The 23,010-nt window shown below is 37.8% G+C and overlaps 1 protein-coding gene across 3 annotated transcripts in view; it reads left to right on the top strand.

Moving 5' to 3' along the window:
* Positions 1-23,010, top strand: part of LAMA2 (laminin subunit alpha 2) — a 592,018-nt gene that overhangs the window by 397,562 nt on the left and 171,446 nt on the right. For all 3 annotated transcript variants that reach the window (XR_014803693.1, XM_084956512.1, XM_084956505.1), the window contains exons 23-28: positions 10,448-10,684; positions 12,204-12,347; positions 13,040-13,219; positions 13,595-13,783; positions 13,867-14,000; positions 17,752-17,869. Coding sequence is in view for 2 of the 3 variants with exons in the window: in XM_084956512.1 (XP_084812638.1) it covers positions 10,448-10,684; positions 12,204-12,347; positions 13,040-13,219; positions 13,595-13,783; positions 13,867-14,000; positions 17,752-17,869 (1,002 nt within the window). In the remaining variant the exon portion in view is untranslated. The remainder of the gene's footprint in view (positions 1-10,447; positions 10,685-12,203; positions 12,348-13,039; positions 13,220-13,594; positions 13,784-13,866; positions 14,001-17,751; positions 17,870-23,010) is intronic.

The raw sequence follows: 23,010 nt of genomic DNA, 5'->3' as shown, positions 1-23,010 counted from the left end.
TTACTCAAATGAATTTATCACATCTGTAGTTGTATAATGATCATAACAATCTGATTGCACAGGATTTCCATCCCACAGCCCAAGCACATCTCCCCGCCCCCCAAACTGTCTCCTCCAGAGACCATAAGTTTTTCAGTGTCTGTGAGTCAGCATCTGTTCTGCAAAGAAGGTCAGTCTGTCCTTTTTTAGATTCCACATGTCAGTGAAAGCATTTGATGTTGGTGTCTCATTGTATGGCTGACTTCACTTAGCATGATAGTTTCTAGGTCCATCCATGTTGCAAAAAATGCTGGTATTTTGCTCTTTTTAATGGCTAAGAAATATTCCATTGTGTATATGTACCACATCTTCTGGATGCACTCCTCTGTCGATGGACATTTAGGTTGTTTTCATGTCTTGGCTATTGAAAATAGTGCTGCAGTGAACATCGGAGTACATGTGTCTTTGCGAGTCGTGGTTTTCTCTGGATAGATGCCCAGGAGTGGGATTGCTGGATCAAATGGTAGTTCCATGTATAGTTTTCTGAGGAATCTCCATACTGTTTTCCACAGTGGTTGCACCAATTTACATTCCCACCAACAGTGTTCTAGGGTTCCTTTTTCTCCACACCCTTTCCAGCCCTTATTGTTTGTAGACTTTTTGACGATAGCCATTCTGGCCGGTGTAAGGTGGTACCTCAGAGTGGTTTTGATTTGCATCTCTCTAATAATGAGTGATGTTGAACATCTTTTCATGTGTTTTTTTGCCATCTGTATGTCTTCTTTGGAGAACTGTCTGTTTAGATCTTCTGCCCATTTTTTGATGGGGTCATTTGTTTTTTTGGTATGGAGCTGCAGAAGTTGTTTATAAATTTTGGAGATTAATCCCTTGTCAGTTGATTCACTTGCAAAGAGAACAGGACAGAAAGCCCAGAATTAAACCCACGCACCTACAGCCAACTCATCTATGACAAAGGAGGCAAGAATATACAATGGAGAAAAGACAGCTTGTTCAATAAGTGGTGCTGGGAAATCTGGACAGCCACATGGAAAAGAATGAAATCAGAACACTCCCTAACACCATACACAAAAATAAACTCCAAATGGATTAAAGACCTAGATATAAGACCAGACACTATAAAATTCTTAGAGGAAAACATAGGCCAAACACTCTCCGACATAAATGGCAGCAACATCTTCTTAGACCCACCTCTCAGAGTATTGACAACAAAAACAAAAATAAACAAATGGGACCTAATCAAACTTCAGAGTTTCTGCACAGCAAAGGAAACTCTAAACAACACAAAAAGACAACCCACAGAATGGGAGAAAATCTTTGCTGACTGTCTTTAGTGTTGTATTTGAGTTAATTTTTCTTATTTGTTTGTGTATCAATTGTAGATTATCTCTTCGAATATTTTTTCTGTCCCTTTCTCTCCCCCTCCTTCTGGGACCCCTATAATACAGATGTTGGTGCATTTAATGTTGTCCCAGAGTTCTCTGGGACTCTTCGTTTCTTTTCAATTATTTTTCTCTTTTCTCTTCCACATCAGTGATTTCCACTAGTCTGTCCTCCACCTTGCTTATTTGTTCTTCTGCCTCCTGTATTCTGCCATTGGTTGCTTCTAATGAATTTTTTATTTCAGTTATTGTATTTTGCATCTCTGCTTGCTTACGTTTTAAATCTTGTATTTCTTTGCTCAGTGTTTCCTGTAAGTTACCCATCTTTTCCTCCAGTTTATTTCCAATGTCTTGCCTCATCTTCAGCGTCATCAGTATAAGGTCTTTTTCCTGGAAGCTGATAATCTCCTGATTACTTAGCTGTTTTTCTAGGGGGTTTACTTGTTCCCTTATCTGAGTTGTAGTTCCCTGCCTTTTCATTTTTATAGGTTTTTGGTGTGGTGTCCTTTTTGCCAACAATAAATCTGTAGCCTCTCTTACCTCTGATGTCTGCCCCTCTTGTGGCTGAAGTTGGTATAGGGGCTTGCTGTAGGCTTCCTGATGCGAGGGACTGGTGCCTCCCACTGGTAGGTGGCGCTGATTCCTATCCCTCTGGTGGGTGGGTCTTTGTCTCTGGGTGAGATTAGAGGTGGCTTTGTGCAGTGGACAAAGTCAGATTCCTTCTGACATGTTTAAGCACAGGGATTCAGTCCTGCCTAAAGCTAACAGGCATTCCTTTATGTTTAAGCCAATTTGAGTTGGTTTTCTGTTGTCTGCAACTGAAAAAGTCCTGCAGGCTACAGATCAGTCTAAAGTGGCAGATACATTGATTTCATTATAAGTTCTAACAGTCTATAGTGTTTATAGTATTTCAGGTGCTAATGACTCATTCAGTGTTTCTTAAACAGAGCTCCTCCAGGACTGGCTGCAGAGAACACCTAAGAGCTCTTTGTAATTAGCTCATTAAAGGAACCCCAGCAAAGTGGTTGTCAACTTGCTTGAAAACTGTTGTCTTGAGTAGGCTAAGCCTTTCCCCTGCATACACGATTGTACTTTGCAAAGCATTTTTGAGAGTTAGGATAAATATAGGCCTGTGTTCAACTCCTGGCCCAATTAATAGAATTCTTCACTAAAATAAGAAAAAAAGACAACCTAGGAATCATTTAGCCCAACTTCTAAGGAGGTAAGTACACTGAGAACAATACCAAGTATATTACTATCTGTTGGAAATATATATTATTGCAGTCTTTATATTAGCCCTAGGAATTTTTTCAGCCTATGACTTTCCAATATTTTTGTTTTGTTTGTTTTGTTTTCCCCAACCATGTAGAATTTCATTTCATGTATTTCATGTACGCACAGATCTGTGTTCAGCCAAAGTCTCAAGGGAACCCTTCTGCATATCTTTGGAGTTTTCCTCTCTGTATAACTTTCTCCTTTTTTGATACATATTATATACTTGCCTTCCACAAATTCTAACTGCCTCAGCTTCTCCAAAGTCTACTCTGTTTCCCAACTCACCTATACTATTGGGCTTTATTTGGGTTCCCCCTGTCTGGGTTACAGCCTAGATACTTGGCTTTATGTTCTGACTCATTTGTTTTCCTTCTGTTAAAATCACAGTCCTTTGCTTCCTATTATTCAGTGTCTGAAAACAGTTTTTCTTTATTTTTATTTGTGTTAGTTTGTAGTTTAATAAATTAGAAGAGAGAAGATAATCCATGTAACTGCTATGAAACCTTAGAGACTCTTTAAAAGGTAGTGCCTAGTGCAGCACAGAGGTCAAATAAGATTAGGGCTGAACTCTGTCCATTAAATTTAAGAGCAATAAATAAGGGTATTTTTATGTTATTTAGAGCCATTCTAACTCATCACATTGAATTGAGAAATATTAGAACCTGATGATCAAGTATGGCCTATTTGACTCCCTGGTAGTGATGCTGGAAAGATGATACCAGAATCCAGGTTCTCTTTAATGGCAGTCGAAGAATGAGCTCCACGAACACACAGGCAGAAAGCAAGCAAAGTCTTTATTAAAGGAAAGCAGATAGCTCTCAGGACTGCTGGGAGGAGGGAGAAGAGCCCCTTTTCTTTATTGTCCTAGAGGGGTTCTTATCTCTTAATGGCGGGGAGGTTACCAATATGGGGTCCAGGCAGAAAAAGGTGGTTTTTATCTCCCATCGGCCTTGTTCAATTACCCATATCAGTCCTTGTCCAATAGTGTCTTAAGGGTGGAAATGTCCTGAAAGTCTCAAAGTTTCTTTGTCCTTTTCTTCCCATAAACTGAGTCACAGGGGATTAGGGATTAATGTCCAACTGGGAATAGGTACATTCCCTATAGTAAACAAGGCCTGTGGGGATGTTACTCCCTGGAGTCCCTAAGCCACAAATGTTTTTGTTTTTTGTTTTTTTGTTTTGTTTTTTTTCACGATCTAATTATTTATTTTTCTTCTTTTTTATCTTTTATTTATATATATTTTTTTCTACTGTACAGCATGGTGACCCAGTTACACTTACATGTACACATTCTTTTTTCTCACATTACATGTTCATCATAATTGGCTAGACAGAGTTCCCAGTGCTAGCAGCAGGATCCCACTGCTAATCCATCCTGAAGGCAGCATTCTGCATCTGTTTACCCCAAGCTCCCAGTCCCTCCCACTCCCTCCTCTTCCCCCTTGGCAAACAAAGTCTGTTCTCCAAGTCCATGATTTTCTTTTCTGTGGAAAGATTCCTTTGTGCCATATATTAGATTCCAGATATAAGTGATGTCATATGGTATTTGTCTTTCCCTTTCTGACTTACTTCACTCAGGATTACAGTCTCTAGTTCCATCCATGTTGCTGCAAATGGCATTATTTCATTATTTTTTATGGCTGAGTAGTATTCCATTGTGCATATATACCACATCTTCCTAATCCAATCATCTGCCAGTGGACATTTGGGTTGTTTCCATGTCTTGGCTATTGTGAATAGTGCTTCAGTGAACATGTGGGTGCATGTGTCTTTTTCAAGGAGAGTTCTGTCTGGATATATGCCCAAGAGTGGGATTGCTAGATCAGATGGTAGTTCTATGTATAGTTTTCTAAGGTACCTCCATACTGTTCTCCATAGTGGTTGTACCAACTTACATTGACACCAACAGTGAAGGAGGGTTCCCTTTTCTTCACACCCCCTCCATTGTTTGTTCTTTGTGGACTTATTAATGATGGCCATTCTGACTGGTGTGAGCTGGTATCTCATGGTAGTTTTGATTTGCATTTCTCTGATAATCAGGGATGTTCAGCATTGTTTCAAGTGCTCGTTGGCCATCTGTATATCTTCCTTGGAGAAATGTCTACTCAGGTCTTTTTCCCATTTTTCAATTGGGTTGTTGGCTTTTTTGCTGTTGAGTTGTATAAGTGGTTTGTATATTTTAGAGATTAAGCTCTTGTCAGTTGCATCATTTGAAACTATTTTCTCCCATTCTGTAAGTTGTCTTTTTATTTTCTTTTTAGTTTCCTTTTCTGTGCAAAAGCTTTTCAGTTTGATTAGGTCCCATTGGTTTGTTTTTGCTTTTATTTCTGTTGCTTTGGGAGACTGACCTGAGAAAACATTTATAAGGCTGATATCAGAGAATGTTTTGCCTATGTTCTCTTCTAGGAGTTCAATGGTGTCTTTTATATTTAAGTCTTTAAGTCATTTTGAGTTTATTCTGGTGCATGGTGTGAGAGTATGTGCTAGTTTCATTGATTTGCATGCAGCTGTCCAGGTTTCCCAGCAATACTGCTGAAAAGACCATCTTTTTTCCGTTTTATGTTCTTGCCTACTTTGTCAAAGATTAATTGACCATAGGTCTCTGGGTTTTTTCTGGGTCTGTTCTGCTTCATTGTTCTGTGTGTCTGTTTTGGTACCAGTACCACACTGTCTTGATTTCTCCAGCTTTGTAATAGTGCCCGAAGTGTGGGAGAGTTATGCCTCCTGCTTGGTTTTTGTTCATCAGAATTGCTTTGCCAATTCTGGGTCTTTTGTGTTTCCATGTGAATTTTTGGATCGTTTGTTCTGGTTCTGTGAAAAATGCCATGGGTAAATTGATAGGGATTGCATTGAATGTGTAGATTGCTTTGGATAGTATGGCCATTTTTGAAATATTAATTTTTCCAACCCAGGAGCATGGGATGTCTTTCCATTTCTTTACATCTTCATTGCTTTCCTTGATTAATGTTTAGAAACTGTCACTATATGCAGATGACATGATACTATATATAGAAAACCCTAAGGACTCAAGCCAAAAACTACTTGAACTGATCAGCAAATTCAGCAAAGTAGCAGGATATAAGATTAACATTCAGAAATCAGTCACATTTCTGTGTACTAACAATGAAATTTTAGAAAAGAAATACAAAAACACAATACCTTTTAAAATTACACCCCAAAAAATCAAATACCTGGGAATACACCTGACCAAAGAGATAAAGGACTTATATGCTGAGAACTTAAGCCGCACATGTTAATGGCCATATCGAAGAATGCATCAAAGCCCATGCTCCTACACTGACTACCTGAGTTAGTATTCTGCCTCAGTAGTACTCTGTAGAATGTAAACTTTTTTTATGCAAAGATCACACATAGACTATAACTATTCTTACACATATGATAAAATACCTGAATACATTGGTCTAAAATACGCTGATCTAGAGGAAAATAAGAATATCAGTGATTGTTCAAGGAAGTTCAGATACATAACTTCAATTAGACATGATTAAATAAAAACTAGACAGGATACTCATTTTTCTTAACAGTACTATTAAGTTTGAAGGTCCATAAAGCTACAGTTTTGGGAACAAAATAAAAATTCCTCAAGAGTTCCAAAGATTTTTGATGAATATGAGCAGTGCTCTAAGTTTCTACTGACATTTGTGCAATTTCAACCTGATATATAAGTATCTGCTCCATTTCTCAGACTCATGAGTAAGTCATACATAACTTATAAGTGTTCCATGTTATCTACAGAATCCTACAATGTGGCCAAACTCTAATAAAACTCCTAAAATTGAAGCTAAGCTGATGCCTAATGTTCAGGATAAAAATCAGGATAGAATATAGACCAAGTTTTTTTTTAATATTTCCTTGTTTGATATCATTACATTTACTTATCATTGAATAAACATTGTTAACTGAAGTTGATTAAAATTTTTGATTATTTGAACTACAGTTAAAAATCCAAATTTCTGAAATAGGTAGGCACGTCATCATTATAAACAATTACAAAAAATTTATCGCTCCCTCAAATATTCATGAGCATGTATTCTACTATTTAAAAAACTTATATGACTAAAATCTAAATGAACAGTGATTTTGAGATTTATAGCTTTCCTTTCGTTGTGTCATGGGTAATTTCTCTGTGCTAAGGTGTGAGCACACACATCATTTGAGCTTTTATTGAAATAGAATACAAAGCCTGCCATCTTTCATTAGCAGGGGAATAGTGCATAAATCCTCTATTGCTAAATAAACATTACATCTAATTATGATTTAAGGTTGATGTTGGCTATAGCGCTATCTAAACACATGGTTAATGGTCTCGTTTATCTTCTACTGTTACTTCCTGAATAAACTTCCTGATTTGGAAAGGTCCCAATATCTATGTGTACTGTTGACTAGTCTTTAAGAATTAATGCTTTGGTCTTATATAATAAATTGGGTAGCAGACATTTCATATTTTAGTTAAAGCCAAAAAATCAATTATTTTAGTTAGTAAGGTTAATAAGGCATTTATTTTAGTTAAATATCTCATAAGACGGTTTTAAAATTTATTGCATGATTATAGTTTCCATGACATATCATCATTTTCTATTCATGATTATGGCCAATTTTGTTTAAAAGAGTCAAGAAAAAAATTATTTAAGTGAATAAGTCAATCATCCTTATTCTGAATTCTCATTCTACAAGGTTACTTGAAATTAAGGCAGTGCTTTGTCTTATGCTTTGGAAACTATGGCTATGTTTGTAGTGAAATAAAAATTATATTTTCACTTTTTGGGTTTAAAATAACTTTTAGTAGCATCCCCTACCTCAGGCCCTTTTACTGGTTAGCAATGAGGCATAGAAAAATACTTAATCATAAAGACACCAACAAGAAGGCCAGGTGATATTTTAATGTCAGCAACTGGGAAAATATTTCACCAAACGTTTGGACAGGAGAGACATAAGAGATGAGAAGCTGGTGATTGTACATAATATCCTGGAAAGAGTTGTCCCATAAGTAAGCTCCTGTTGGCAGGAGCAGAAGCAGGAATATCCCTAGCAGTGGTGGATGTAAGAATTAAGCTGAGCAATGAAAGTGTGAGAAATGCAAAGTGAGATCCAGCCAGACTTGAATCTGGGAATTGGGCAAGTTGCTATGCATACAAGTCTGCCATGGCGCTGTAGAACTAAGAGGTATAATGGAACAGCACCAAAAAGAGGCGGGTCATAGACTAAGTGCAAACCCTTTGTGATGGCAAACTCAGATACAGCGAGAGGTGGTACCCACTTGGGAGATAGAAACCACACTAGTTACTTAAACAGGGTAAGTAGAATATTAAGAATTGTTCACTGGTAAAAGGTGGCTAGTTACTGAAAAGGATAAAGGAGAGATATAAAAAATCCTAAAGTATTAGGTACAAAAAAGTAGCTACTACTTCAGTGGGAGGGCAGGTTGGGCAGTAAAGGAACCAAGGACTAAGAGAAGACATGGCCCTGCTCCCTACTCCCAGCAAGACTGAGGTTCAGACAGAGTGTGGCTCCCATAGGAATGCACAGCCTGCTGGAGGTAAAACAAAGCAATAGTACTAATAAGTATAGAGAAAACTTGCCCAAATTTGCTGGTCTGTAGAAGCTATCCACCTTTGCTGGAGGAGATGGGCATGCTGGACCTACTTAAAAGCATCCTGCCCTGGTAGAACAGACCTAAGACCTAAGCTGCCAAAGGAGAGAGTGGCCTGAGAGCACAGATGGAATTCTTTGGGGGCTCTGGGCTCCCAAGCTAAATAGTTAAATAATAATGACAATGATAGTAATGAAGAACCGGAACCCAAAACAGAAGTATCTTCCCACCACTATGGCCTTATTAGGTCTTTCCAAGACCCTTTGTTGACTAAGCCTAACATTCTGCTACCTGACCAGGGAGAAATGTCCACAGCATCAGACTCTAGTATCACAAAGCAGGGCAAGGAGGAGTGAGTGCAGAGCTCGGAGGCGGCAGAGTAATCATTGGCACAACTGCTCTCTGCCAATGATTGATTCCCAGATCTTAAATAACGTTTTAGAAATCCTCTTGAAGTCTAATTAAATTGCATGGAGCTGTGAGCTCTGTAAATCAGAAGCAGAAAGCCTTAAGGAATAAAAGACAAAAAGACATGTGGATGAGCAGCAATTGAAGACTGCCACAGAGATGAAATAAAGAAATTATTAAAAAGCTGGAGTTCCCGTCATGGCACAGTGGTTAATGAATCCGACTAGGAACCATGAGGTTGCTGATTCGATCCCTGGCCTTGCTCAGTGGGTTAAGGATCCAGCGTTGCCGTGAGCTGTGGTGTAGGTCACAGATGTGGCTCAGATCCTGCATTGCTGTGGTTCTGGCGTAGGCTGGCGGCTACAGCTCTGATTCGACCCCTAGCCTGGGAACCTCCATATGCCATGGGAGGCGGCCCTAGAAAAGACAACAAATAAATAAATAAATAAATAAATAAATAGAAAGAAATTATTAAAAAGCTAAAAGTGCAATAGTGTAATTAAAATAAGCGTTGGTGGTATATACATACAGCAGAATTTTCACTGTGTAGAATGGGAGGGGCAAAATGGAGAACAAAGTTGAGACGCAAATGGGGAAATGATGACAGAAGACAGTGGTATATTATGTTTGGCAGACAGACAAAAATGAGGTACTTTAAGAATTATAGGTGATCCTGAAGAGGAAAACGGAAAAAGTGGAGTTCCCTGGTGGCCGAGAGGTTAAGGATCCAGCATTTTCACTGCTGTGGCTCAAGTTGCAGCTCTGGAATGAGTTTGATCCTTGGCCTGGAGGCTTTTGCATGGCCAAAAAGAAAAAAAAGAAAAAAACTGATAAATTAGAACTGAAATAGCAAGCAGAAACAAGTTTGACGAAAACAGCACTGAATTAAAAAACAAGTTCTCAAATTGAAAGAACTTGCTACTGAAATTAATTTTTTCTGTCTTTTTAAAGTATTGTTGGAATATAGTTCTGTGATAATCTGGGAAAAGAATCTGAAAAAGAATGGCTGTGTATATAGGTATAACTGAATCACTTTTTTGTACAGAAGAAATTATCACAACATTGTAAATCAACTAAATTCATTTTTTAAAAGACTCAAACTTTTAAAAATTCTAGCAAACCTATAAATTATATATATAAAGATAAAATCCTATGTGTATCCAGGAAGGATACAGAAAGTTAGCAACAAAGCACCTCAAATCAGGCTTATCTGCAAAACTAAATTCTAAAAAACATCCTGGATATCACTTATTTAAATTCTCTCTGGCTTTCCCACATCCGGTTTGGTGCTTTTCATATGTTCTCAGAGCAGTTGCACTTCTATTATATCATGCTTATTCTCTTGTGTTATATTAACATATTTATTTCTCTCCCTTCATTAGACTGTAAAGTATGTCTCTATACAATAAATGCTATAAAAATGAAATGATTAGATGAAATGGCTTTATCTCAATGTCAGTCTTTGAAACAAGAAGTGTTTGAAGAAAACCTATACCTAACTCCTCCTTGCCACAAAGACAGAGGAAACACAGTTTCTTTCTTATTCAGTAGCTTTATGGTTTCTGGACACTCATATATTTTGGTAAATGCAGGAAGCAATTTTAACATTATGTTCACTGATGTTTCCCAAGCGACTACACTAGAACAGTACAAAGCGTGTAACAGACTCATGATTAATATCTGCTTAAGGGAAGCGTAGAAGCAGTAGAATTAAAATTTAAAGATATTTCCCATGAAATGATGTTAATCGTTGCTGTTTTTATCTCTTCCATAGGCTTGTAACTGCAGCTCGATAGGCTCTTTGGATTTCCAATGCAATGTAAACACAGGCCAATGCAACTGTCGTCCAAAATTCTCTGGTGCAAAATGTACAGAGTGCAATCGAGGTCACTGGAACTACCCTCACTGTAGTCCCTGTGACTGCTTCCTGCCAGGGACTGATGACTCAAGCTGTGATTTAGAGACTAAAAAATGCTCCTGCATCGATCAGACTGGGCAGTGTACTTGTAAGGTACGTGCTGCGGAAGTTCAGTAAGGAAAAACCCCACTCCTGTTTCTGTTGCTCAGTTTCAACTTCAGTTATTTATTTCTGCATCATGAGGCCAAACAGACAGACAAACAACACTTCATCGTCAGACACAGAGGTTTGATCTGGCATACAAATATCACTACTTTTTAAAAGCTTACTTTCAACCAAATCCTAGTGGGGTTTTTTTGGTTGTTTTTTTTTCTAGCTGGTATAAATGATACAGTTTCTACAATAAAGCTCAGTTTGTCTTTACATATTCATTTTGCTGAAACAAGAATAGTCTGAGAGGAAAAAAAGTTTTCTTAAGCATCATCAGAGAAAATCACAGCTAAATAATAAGGCTTATAAAAAAATTTCTCCTCAAATTAATCCACAATCACTGTCCACTGAAAATATATTTACTGCTGTGGAAGTTCAGTAAAATTTCATCATGTATAAACACTGACATTACAACAGTAACTATATGCAAATTTCAGCCCTCATTAATATTGTTAAATGAAGTAGAAAAACAGGCAATATAAAGGATAAGCAGCATTTTCCCCCTTAGATATTTCTGAAAATCAACCCCAGAATAAATGCAGTTAAGACTGTGTCAGAAGTATCTTTTCAAGAAAAAGTTTGTGCAGCAGTGCCCGTCGTGGCTCAGTGGTTAATAACTCCGACTAGGAACCATGAGATTGCGGGTTCGATCCCTGGCCTTGCTCAGTGGGTTAAGGATCCAGTGTTGCCGTGAACTGTGGTGTAGATTGCAGACGTGGCTCTGATCCCGAGTTGCTGTGGCTGTGGTGTAGGCCAGTGGCTACAGCTCCATTTCAACCCCTAGCCTGGGAACCTCCATATGCCACAGGAGCGGCCCTAGAAAAGGCAAAAAGACAAAAAAAAAAAGAAAGAAAGAAAGTTTGTACAGAGAAGGACAAAGGAAAGAGGAGGATGAAATCTGGGGAGTGGTTGTTAAAACAGTCTTGAGAATTTAGGAAAATGGTACCAAAAGTCCTGGGCAAAACACAAAGTATGATGCTACTTTACTGCATATTATAAGTATGATTATACATCATGCTTAACACATGTTATATGTGAGTATATACAGTATTCAGTAATAATTAGATAAATCTGTATTTTTTAAATAAATCTGCCTGTCTTTTAGAACTTTGCATCACACCACTGTCTAGGAACCAATGTTTTCCTTTTACTTTTGAAATTCTCATAGCTCTTTCGTATTCCTCACAGTGGAATAGTAGGGAAATGTGCTGCTTAAATTTAAAAAACAATATACAATATCCTTAGTAATGTACATATTTATAAATAAAGCATTTGTAAAACCCATGACACGCTAACAACGAGATTAACTACATATGCCATGTAAGATGTGAGTCTAATATTCAGCATTGTTCTATTTTTTGTTTACTTATTTTTAAAAAGTGCACTCCCGTTATTCATTCCTGAATTTATTTCTCTCCTAACTTCACCACGTGGACTCTGAGGAGCTCTCATCTTTCTTCAGGTGAATGTGGAAGGTGTCCACTGTGACAGGTGCCGGCCTGGCAAATTTGGACTTGACGCCAAGAATCCACTTGGCTGCAGCAGCTGCTATTGCTTCGGTGTTACTACTCAGTGCTCTGAAGCAAAAGGACTGATCCGTACGTGGGTGAGTAAGAAACTGCTGAGCCATGTAATTGTATAATGTTCATTCCCGCTGACATCTTTTAGCCCGACACCAAGGGGCAGGGGGAAACGGCAAGACACGTAAGTAACCTTTTGCCCTGTGCACACTGGGTACTTGTAAAGGGACCATGTGCCATTAGACAGTTGGAATAAATCCCTTTTCTCGTCTTCCTTAAAAATCGTTCATTTATTGTGGATAAGGAAATAGAGGCCAAGTGAAAAAGGAAAACCCTATAAAAGAAACATTATGTTTTGGGATGGGAAGAAGATGCCTTTTGGAAGATGGGGGCAGCAGAGAGGAAAGGCAGATCTGTTTCCATGCAATGAAAATGAAAACCAGAACTTGCACATTTACTCCAACCAGCCTTAGAGAATCTTTTTTAGCATGGAAATGTCTTCCTTTATACCTTAATTTTCTTTTAACTGTCCCTACTTTTAAGCTCTACTTTTAGTGTGAAAGACCAGTTTTCACAAATGTGGATTTCCCTGTGCCAACAAGTCGGAGAGGTTTATCCCCTCTTCTCCCTCTTCATTGTGCACGAGTTCTGCTTCTCGTAAGAACACGTCATCAGAAGGGGATGGGGCTGCAGATAGACATACAGTCCGTAACTCGGTTTTAAAGGAGGCCCCCACAGACTTCAGCTCAGCCATCTGCTGTGTGTTGATCCCACGCAGGTGACTCTGCAGCCTGAGCAGACCATTCTGCCCCTGGTGGATGAGGCACTGCAGCATACAACTACCAAAGGCATCGCTTTTCAACATCCAGAGATTATTGCACACATGGAGCTGGTGAGACAAGACCTCCATTTGGAACCTTTTTATTGGAAACTTCCAGAACAATTTGAAGGAAAGAAGGTGAGAACGAGAACTTTGAAGTCACATGAGAACAAAATAAATTTTTTTTTTTTTGTCTTTATGCCATTTTCTAGGGCCACTTCTGCGGCATATGGAGATTCCCAGGCCCAGAGTCTAATCAGAGCTGTAGCCGCCGGCCTACGCCAGAGCCACAGCAACACGGAATCTGAGCCGTGTCTGCAACCTACACCACAGCTCATGGCAACGCCAGATCCTTAACCCACTGAGCAAGGCCAGGGATCGAACCCACAACCTCATGGTTCCAAATCGGATTCATTAACCACCAAGCCATGATGGGAACTCCTAAAATATGTTTTTAGAATCCTGCTATTTGGCGATTTATCTAACTCACCACTCCCTGCTTTATTTTGTCAGCTGATGGCCTATGGTGGCAAACTCAAGTATGCAATCTATTTTGAGGCTCGGGAAGAGACAGGTTTCTCTACATATAATCCTCAAGTTATCATTCGAGGCGGGACTCCAACTCATGCGAAAATTATCATTAGGCATATGGCTGCTCCTCTGATTGGCCAGTTGACAAGACATGAAATTGAAATGACAGAGGTAAGGTTGTTAGTTGTTGGGTGCCAGGATGCCAGTGGTTTTACATTCAGTTTTGTCAAAGTGATCTCTTTTCTTGTTAATAGAAAGAATGGAAATATTATGGTGATGATCCTCGAGTCAGTAGAACTGTGACCCGTGAAGATTTCTTGGATATCCTATATGATATCCATTATATTCTCATCAAAGCTACCTATGGAAATATCATGAGACAAAGCAGGTAAACTATAATTAAGAACCTCCAAGTTAAGTTCTTATTCTAGAATCTGTAGTTAAGATCAGTAAGACAGACAAGGATTTCAAAATTTGATTTGGGAGCAGGATGACAAAACAAGTCAAGGATGGCATCCAGGTCACGTGGTGGAATTTACTACTCCTCCCCCACAAAAAGGAAAACAAAATCGGAAGCAAGAGTAAGGAGACAAATGTTGTATTGATCTTTGACATGGTGAGTTTTCAATGAGAATCCACAGCAGAGAATTCACTGTTGTGCTATTGGTAGGTTACAAGATTGCTAAGAAAGTGTCCTTCTTCAACCCTCAGGGGAACCAGACAGGGCCAGGTTGGTCCTGTCTCTTCCAACCATATGGATTCTCATCTGTTCACCCCAGTGTGTCACACTCTATTGTCCTTCTCCCTGTGTTTGATGATGTGAAAAGATTGGGAATCACATTGAATGGGAAAGTACCCAGAAGAAGAGCAAGAATGAATGTAAGAATGAATGTGGGATCGAGGAAGCCAAATGATGAGAATACTACAAGAGAGAGTGTACAGTGTTTGCATATGACCCAGAGAGGCCAGCTGAAATGGGACTCTCACACTGACACTTAGGATCACACTGGTAACATTTGCAATACCAGTTTTAGTGACGTCCTGGAGCAGAAATAGTCTCAATGTTTTGAGGAATGAATGGGGCATAATGAACCTACTGTTATGAGTGTAGGCTATTATTTTCCATGAATGAAACTGTGAAAGGGAGGAATGAGATGTGTCAAAAGTCAAGGGATGATTGTTTCATCTGAGAGAAGCATGTTTGTATACCATGGGGTGGGGGGAGGAATTAATAGGAAGATATATATAAAAATGAGGTGTTCCTGCTGTGGCTTAGAAGTTAGCTAACCTGACTAGAATCCATGAGGATCTGGGTTCGATCACTGGCCTTGCTCAGTAGGTTAAGGATCTGATGTTGCAGTGAACTGTGGTGTAGGTCGCAGACACATCTCAGATCCCACGTTGCTATGGCTGTGGCGTAGGCCGGTGGCTTCACCTCCAGTTGGACCCCTAGCCTGGGAACCTCCATATGCCATGGGTGCAGCCCTAAAAAGACAAAAAGACCAAAAAAAAAAAGATATACATAAAAATGATAGAGTAAAGAGAAAATTAATGAAAAAACCAGGATACTTCAGCATCATGAGTACACATGGTCAGATGCCTCAAGTATAAGGGAAAACTCATCCAATTAGATAAAATGAAGAATTGCACAGATGTAGCTAAATTTCATACCATGGAGGCTGAAAGTTGAATTCAATTCATACACAGTCTCAATTTCTCTAGCATATCGGTTTTCTCCATTATGTCTTATAAGAATATGAAAACAAAAAAAAAAGTTTAAAAATAGTCTTATATAACAAAATAGTAAATTGGGCCAGGAAAATAAAACAAAATTATGAACCCTCTATTGATAAGCCAGTGAATATAAAAATACCGTATTTCAAATGTTTACTTTGCACTAAACATGTAGCAGAAAATCCTTTCTTTGTTGCAGATGATCCATGTTGCTCTTCTGATTGTACCAAACGTAGGGACCAAATCAAGGACTGAAATTCACTTTCAAGTCTGTGTTGCGTTGATTTCTTTTTCATAGTTCTCATTTCTAGCAGAAGATTCTTTTATGCAAAATGATTTTCTAAAAGCATGTATCAAAATATGTTGTCAACTATATATTGTTAATTATTTTTGAATATCAAATGTAAATCAGGTGACCAGCCAAAGCAGGTTTGCATGTCATAGAAGACAGCAGGTAACTTTGCGAGTGTGCAGATATGTTATTTTGCAAATTGTTCCCATGCCTCAGTAAAAAAAAAAGTTTGGTAGGTACACAGAACACTGGTAGCAAATCTGAAAGAAACAATGTTGTCATGCATTTTTCATTATACTTTCTTTGCCTCTCTCACACCATTCCACCTTTCTTCACTGTAAGGTCGCTTTTTTTTTTCCCCTATAAGTCTCTCATTGCTTTATTTCACATACCTCACTAAATGATATTCTTTGGCTTGGGAGTTTATCTTCTGAAACATTAGAGTAAATAAATACTTCGCTTTTTCTAGACTCCATAAAAACGAGAGTGAACGTCTAGAAACAATAAAAGCAAGTAGAGTAGTGGGTCAGCACTTGATTTTGTAGAACAGTGGAATTATAACAAAGATCAAAAATACGTTTGAGTCTTTCCTCTGAAGTAGTTAAGACGTAACTCTGCATCTTTAGGCAGAAGCAGAGCTTCTTATGCATGTGGTTTGAGATTCTCACTTTGTACGTATGGTCAACCCTGAAATGCTCTTTTTTCTTTGCTTTTGTCTTTTCTTACATTTCTTGGAAGAACTTAATGACTTTGTTTTTCAGGACTCATTTAAGTAGAGGCCTGAGTTTGGCCAAATCCCTGATTCAGGCAAAACAGCTCCTCTCTAATTCCCTGAGGGAAAAAAATGATGTGTTGCATAAATATTTGTTGCTGACACCATTCAAGTTTCCCTTAGTTTTTAAATACTCACTAGTGTTGTTGTGTGGATGTTGTGAGAAGGGAAGGTAATGCTAGTAACTGCTCAGGTTAAAAAAATACCTTGAGAAGCCAATACAGACAACTTGTCAACAAACACCAAGTCACCTTCCTACACCAGCAGTGAACCCAGAGTCTTTATTTTAAGCAGGGGTTGTTTGTTTAGAGATCACAACTGCTGTGCATCCTATAAGGAGGGGAACATTAAATCCGAATTTTAACTAAACATGTGTTTCATAAAGTGTGGTCTTCAGACTGCAGAATACAATGTGAGCCAAATCAGAATGTGCATTCGTAATTCAGTGTCAGTAAAACCTACCTATGCTTGTTATGAAGTTTATGATTCAAGCTCCTTAAGCTATTGGAGGTGAATTTTATTGAAGCAAAACTATTCATTGTCTCATTTAAAAGCTTATTTGCAGAACATTTCATGTTACCAGTTAGTCAGTCATGAAATGGTCTGAGTTTATGGACTGCATATATTTTTAATGTATAATTTCAAATTAATGAAAAGGGTTTCAACATTTTCACTGTGAATAATTTTTTTTTTAATTATCAGTACCTTTTCACCAATAGGAAGGGTGGGTTAAGTTACTTGAAGGATTTATTCAATAAAGTTAATAATATACTAATTTGAGAGGTTCTTTATCATCAGAAAGAGATCAGTATCACTAGATTATGCTTAATTGTTGTTTCTTAAATGGTTTTCTAAAGTCCTTTGATAGGATGTTCAGATTCAAGAGCAAAAAATCGGGGCCAGTTGCAAATTAAAAGCAATTTCACTAGTAACTACAGGAGATGTTCTAACAGAGAGTGACCTTGGATTGTCTGTTTGAAAGAATGTAAATGTCTAATTAATTGGCCATGTCTACCTGAAGCCCCTCACATTTTAAAAAGTGGGGGGGGGGAAACTCTTCGTTAATAACTTCTCAACAGGACATCAGGCATCTAATTTCCTAGCTGCTTTATGATTTCTGTGAATATTTTGCTAATGTGTAGTCTCACCCTTTGAGGAAGCAAAGATGTAGGAATAAGATGTGACACACAGAGGCCCTGGAATTTGACAGCTTTAAGACAATAGAACAAGTGTGCGATTATTGACAAAACCCCGAGAAGACCCTTCCTGCAGGATGGAGTGTTTGCTAGGTGAGCTGACTTTACTGGTACTGCCATCAAGGTATTTGCTCACTGTTTCCAGGATTTCTGAAATCTCAATGGAGGTAGCTGAACAAGGACGCATCACAGCGGTGACCCCTCCAGCGCACTTGATAGAAAGATGTGATTGTCCTCCAGGCTATTCTGGCTTGTCTTGTGAGGTAAGCTGGCTCCAACTGACCTGCTTCAGCTCAGGTCACTTCACCCACCCAATGGAAATACTCTTGAACTACCTTTACTGCAATCAGTTTTACTTTCACACATAACCTCAATCTATTTTATTTGATCTTCCACTCACAGTGTGAGACGCAGCAAGGAAAGGATGATGTTATTGTTCCCTAGAAGTAAGAATCACAGCTCGAGGGGAATATTGGATAAAAAATAAAAGATTTGTAAAAATATGAAACAGAAAATAAGAATATTTTCTTAAGGCTTGTTTATTGTATCTGTTTTCTTGGCACCTTTCCTGAACAGTTAAGACATTGAAGCTGTAGTGATCATGAGATAGGATTATACTGGGTTTTGAAAGATTGCTTTTATATAGAATGTGACAAAACCGAGGCACTAAATGTCAGACTCTTCCCTTCAACACAGGCTTCTCGGTCATATTTTGTTTCAACAATTCCACTCTCATTCAGTCATTAGATTTTTAAAACTGCCTTTTTTTTGTTTTACTTTCTAGGATGTTCCTTTGACTATGTTCAGAACCGGTAAATTTTTGAGATCTTTACTTTGTGGAACCAGTTTGATTTTTACAAGTATTAAGTCTTAATAGTAAGAGTGTGATCTAGGGGAAGGTGGACTTGTTGAGAAACTGGCCTGGGGTTGAATCTCTATTTCATCATATAGTAAGACTGAGACCTTGTTCAGCTCTTATCTGCTTACACTTCAGCTGGGAAATCAAGCTCCTGAGTCACTGCCATCACACTCGCCCAGTGCAACAACTAAAGGCTGGCCTGGGAGGGGCCTCCCTGACGTGCCCCAGCCCTACAGCACAGATTCTTTCCCCCTAGGTTGGTTGGTGACCCCCTCATACCAGTTAGATATTTTTAATATCTCTCCCACCTATAGCCCAAGAATTATATGAAGAAGACTAAATGAACTTACCACAGTGCCTAGGGGTAGTCATTGTTAGTTAATAGGGTTAATAATATTATTAATGGAATAAGTAGTTATATGTTGCTATATTGAAAACACAGGTGACCCTTGAACAACATGGGTTTGAACTGCCTGGGTCCACTTACATGTGGATTTTTTTTTCAGTAAGTATACAGTGGGCCCTCGGTGGCTTTCCAATCCATATATCCAACTAACTGTAGATCAGAAATCCCATCCGTGGTTGATTGAATCCACTAATGCTGAACCCACAGGTGTGAAACAGCCATCGACTCTCGGATCTAAGCATCTGCAGAGACTCCTGGAACTGGCAGATAATGAGGAATGGCTGTAATTTCGTACATCTTTTATAAACAGGATTTGAGAAGTTTCATTAAGTATGGCTCATGAGGCAGGTGAAGTGCAACTTAAAAATAATGAATATAAATCTCTTGAGAGAAGGCATGGTATAATGAAAAGAAAGAGGAGTTTGGTTTTAGTGCATTCTCCTTAGTTCCATCACTTAACAGGGCGTTTACTCTTTGTTGCTGGACTTTGGGGTTTTTTTACCTGTAGAATCATCATGATTAATTTAAATGAAAACATTCACACAAAAGCTCCATTGTAAATTGAAATGCCAGTCAACTTAGTTACCATTGTATGAATTCCACATAGTTCAGAAAAACAATTTCATAAGAATAACTGAAAATATCTGTGAAATATCCTTGTAATAATTTTATAGCTTTGTGACTGCTCTGAACAGCAAATATGTATTTGAATGTGTCCATTTTAATCTAAAAATAATCAAATCATCCATCTCGTTATTAAATAATAATTCCTACATACACATATATACATGAGCACCTATACCAGTAAGTATATATATGTTGTACATGTATGCACAGCCCGATGAAATACACATGTGCACACACAGTATAAATGTGAAAAATGAGACAGTGAAAGAGGCATGTACAAACTATTCTACCTTTCCAATGAGCATGAAAGATTTAAAGATAAAAGACAGAAAATACTTGAGATTTTTCTAAGAGGTGGAATTTTATTTATCAAGGATAGTTTGCCTGCGCTGCCATCTCACTCACTGTGTTACCTTGGTCAATCCCTTAATTGCTATAGGCCTTAGTTATTGCATAGTTATTCAATCTATAAAATTGCAGGTTGGGTTTTGAAGTTCTAACCTTCTCTGATTCTGCAATATTATTTTAATATGGAAGATATTGAGAAGGAAGTCAGTACTGACCTTTAGATATCTTGAAAAGAAAGTTACTTCAGCTGTATTTTTCTGTATTTATTTAAGATATTCTTCACTTATGACCAAAAATATTAGCAGAGTATCAACTTGTTTTAATGCAGTCTACCTTACATTCCAGATTGTAAATGTTAAAAACTCTCCATGTTATGATCATGTTAGACTGCATTCAAATACGTTGATACTCTGCTAATATTTTTGGTCGTAAGTGAAGAATATCTTAAATAAATACAGAAAAATATAGCTGAAGTAACTTTCTTTTCAAGATATCTAAAGGGAGGAAAAAGTATGTATACATGTATGTGTAACTTGGTCCCCATGCTGTACAGTGGGAAAAAAATTTTTTTTGAAAATAATAATCCTGAAAAAAAAAAACTCTTCATGTTATGATCAGTAGACTTTTAAAATGATATATTCTAAAACATGCTTTCTCATTAATTTTTTAGTAATTTTCCATCATTATATAAAAATATAAATTAGCATAAAGCAAATGCTATATGAAGAAATCAAGAAAAACTAGAATACATATAAACTATTATCTGCCTTGATGGCTTCACCTATGTCCTGTGAATTTCATTTAAGCTCCTATTTATAGACAATAATTACAGTAATATTTTAGTGGAGAGATTATGGGGATAAAGACCTATCTTTTATAATAAGGCACCTGAGGTTTCCTTCACAACCCATTGCCTCTAATCCATTATACATCTTATTTATAATTCATCCTGATTCTCAGTGTAATTACTCAGGCATAAAATCTAATCATCAAAGCAAGAACTAAGGAAGGTTTGAAATAATACATCCCATTCTAGTAACATATGCTTTGGGTCATGAATACACAAAGTGATTCCTTTACAATATTTTCACCAAATGAAAGGTATTTCAGAGACATTTGCATTTACAAGCTACTCATTTCATCTTTTTTATCCAGAAATATGGTTGCAAATAAACAAAATTGTTAGTTACTACAGTAAATACAGCCAGTTGTGAAGACACTTACCCTTACCTATTACCCGTAGTGTTAAAACTCTATAGCCCTGTTCATTGAAAATGTAAGTTCTAGAAATGCCTACGTATAATTATGATTTGAAGCAGATTAGCTTTAGAAGTCAAATAAAGAACACAATTTTCTCAACACATTTGTTGGTGTGGGAGCCATTGAGTTTACCACACTTTACCTAAGCTATTTCTCACCATTGTCTCAGTTAACATTGCTGCCTAAATTGCAGCCTAAATTCAGGGTAGATTGTATGCAGAAATGAAAACTATCTAGCCCTGAATATATGGTTCTCGGCAGTAAGATCATGGAAATAAAAAATTCACAGATGGGCATTCCCTGTTAGCCTAGTGGTTAAGGATTTGGTGTTGCCACTGCTGTAGCTCAGGTTTGATCCCTGGCCCAGGAACTTGCACATGCCACAGGCATGACCAAAAGAAAAGAAATTCACAGGTAGGACTTCCCGTTGTGGCTCAGCAGGTTAACCCAACAAGGATTGTGGGTTCAATCCCTGGCCTTGCTCAGTGGTCTAAGGACATGGCATTGCCGCAAGCAGCGGCGTAAATCACAGATGTGGCTTAGATCTGGCATTGCTGTGGCTGTGCCATAGGTTTGCAGCTACAGCTCCAATTAGAGCCCTAGCTCAGGAACTCCCATGTGCCACAGGAATGAAAGGGGGAAAAAAAAAAAATTCACAGATAATCTCTTGTTCATATTTCACTCATTTAATCCTCTTCTCCTTTCTATTATGTTTTAATAGGGCTTCTGGCTCCCAGATGAATGGCTAGTGTGTACTGGATCACCACTCATAAGCTGTCAATTGGCTGCCAAAAAAATTTTTTTATGATTTTTTATTTTTTCCATAATAGTTTATTTATAGTGTTCTATCAATTTATACTGTACAGCAAAGTGACCCAGTCATATATATATATATGCACTTTTTCTCACGTTATCTTCCATCATGTTCCATCACTAGTGACTAGATACAGTTCCCTGTGCTACACAGCAGGACCTGATTGCTTATCCACTCTAAACATAATAGTTTGCATCTATTAACCTCAAACTCCCAGTCTATCCCATTCCCTCCCCCCAAAATATTTTTTAAATCTTCGATTTATACCTTTTATCAACTCATAAAACTCAAGAGACAGAATAGTGAGAATAGACATTTTTTTCCTTACACATGCACATTTCTAAGATGCTCCTTGCCACTTCTGTTGCACCTGGAAGACAAGACTCTTTGTATACATTAATATTAAAGAATATGGCATGAGTAAATGAACTACCTTGTAGTTTTGTTTCCCAATGTAATGTAGAACAACCACTGTTGCCTTTGTTTTTATTGTATTCTCAATAATTATATCCAAAAAATTATCTGTATTAGAGGCATCCATGTTGAGTTATTGTATGTCAAGCACTGCATACGTATCTTCTTAGTTAATCCTAACAACTCTTTAAAAAAAAAAAACACACATAAAATTGCACCATTTATTGAGTGCTTGCTGTATTCTGCACAACGCTAAGTACATTCCCTAATATAGTTATACCAATATCGTTGAATGTATTCTGATTCCCATTTTGTAGATGAGAAAAATGAAAGCCAGGCAAGCTAGGAAACCTTCCCATGTCATACAGCTAGAAAATACACAACTGCAATTTGAACCTAGCTATGTCTGTTTCAAAACACCTAGATGCATTAATATTCAACTGGTAAGTTATATAACATCCTTATGTTCCAGGTGAGGAAACTTCAGCCCACAATATTTAAAACCTATACAAGTCGTATGTAGTAAATGGTGGAATAGTGAATTAAACCCAGGATTGTCTGCTTATAAAGCCCTGTAAACATACAAGATAGTGTTTTTCCTGACAACGAAAGTATCTATTTTTTTATTGTTAAACTCTGAGGGGGGTAGCGGAGATGTTGTGTAACTGCACCTGCA

The sequence above is a fragment of the Sus scrofa genome, chromosome 1 (genome assembly GCF_054392235.1).
Source record: "Sus scrofa isolate SSC_HxYL_T2T_F1_AM1 chromosome 1, Sscrofa_HxYL_maternal_Yorkshire_Landrace_v2.0, whole genome shotgun sequence".
Classification (NCBI taxonomy): Eukaryota; Metazoa; Chordata; class Mammalia; order Artiodactyla; family Suidae; genus Sus; species Sus scrofa.
The sequence above is the reverse complement of the archived record's forward strand: the minus strand, read 5'-3'. Positions and strand labels throughout refer to the sequence as shown.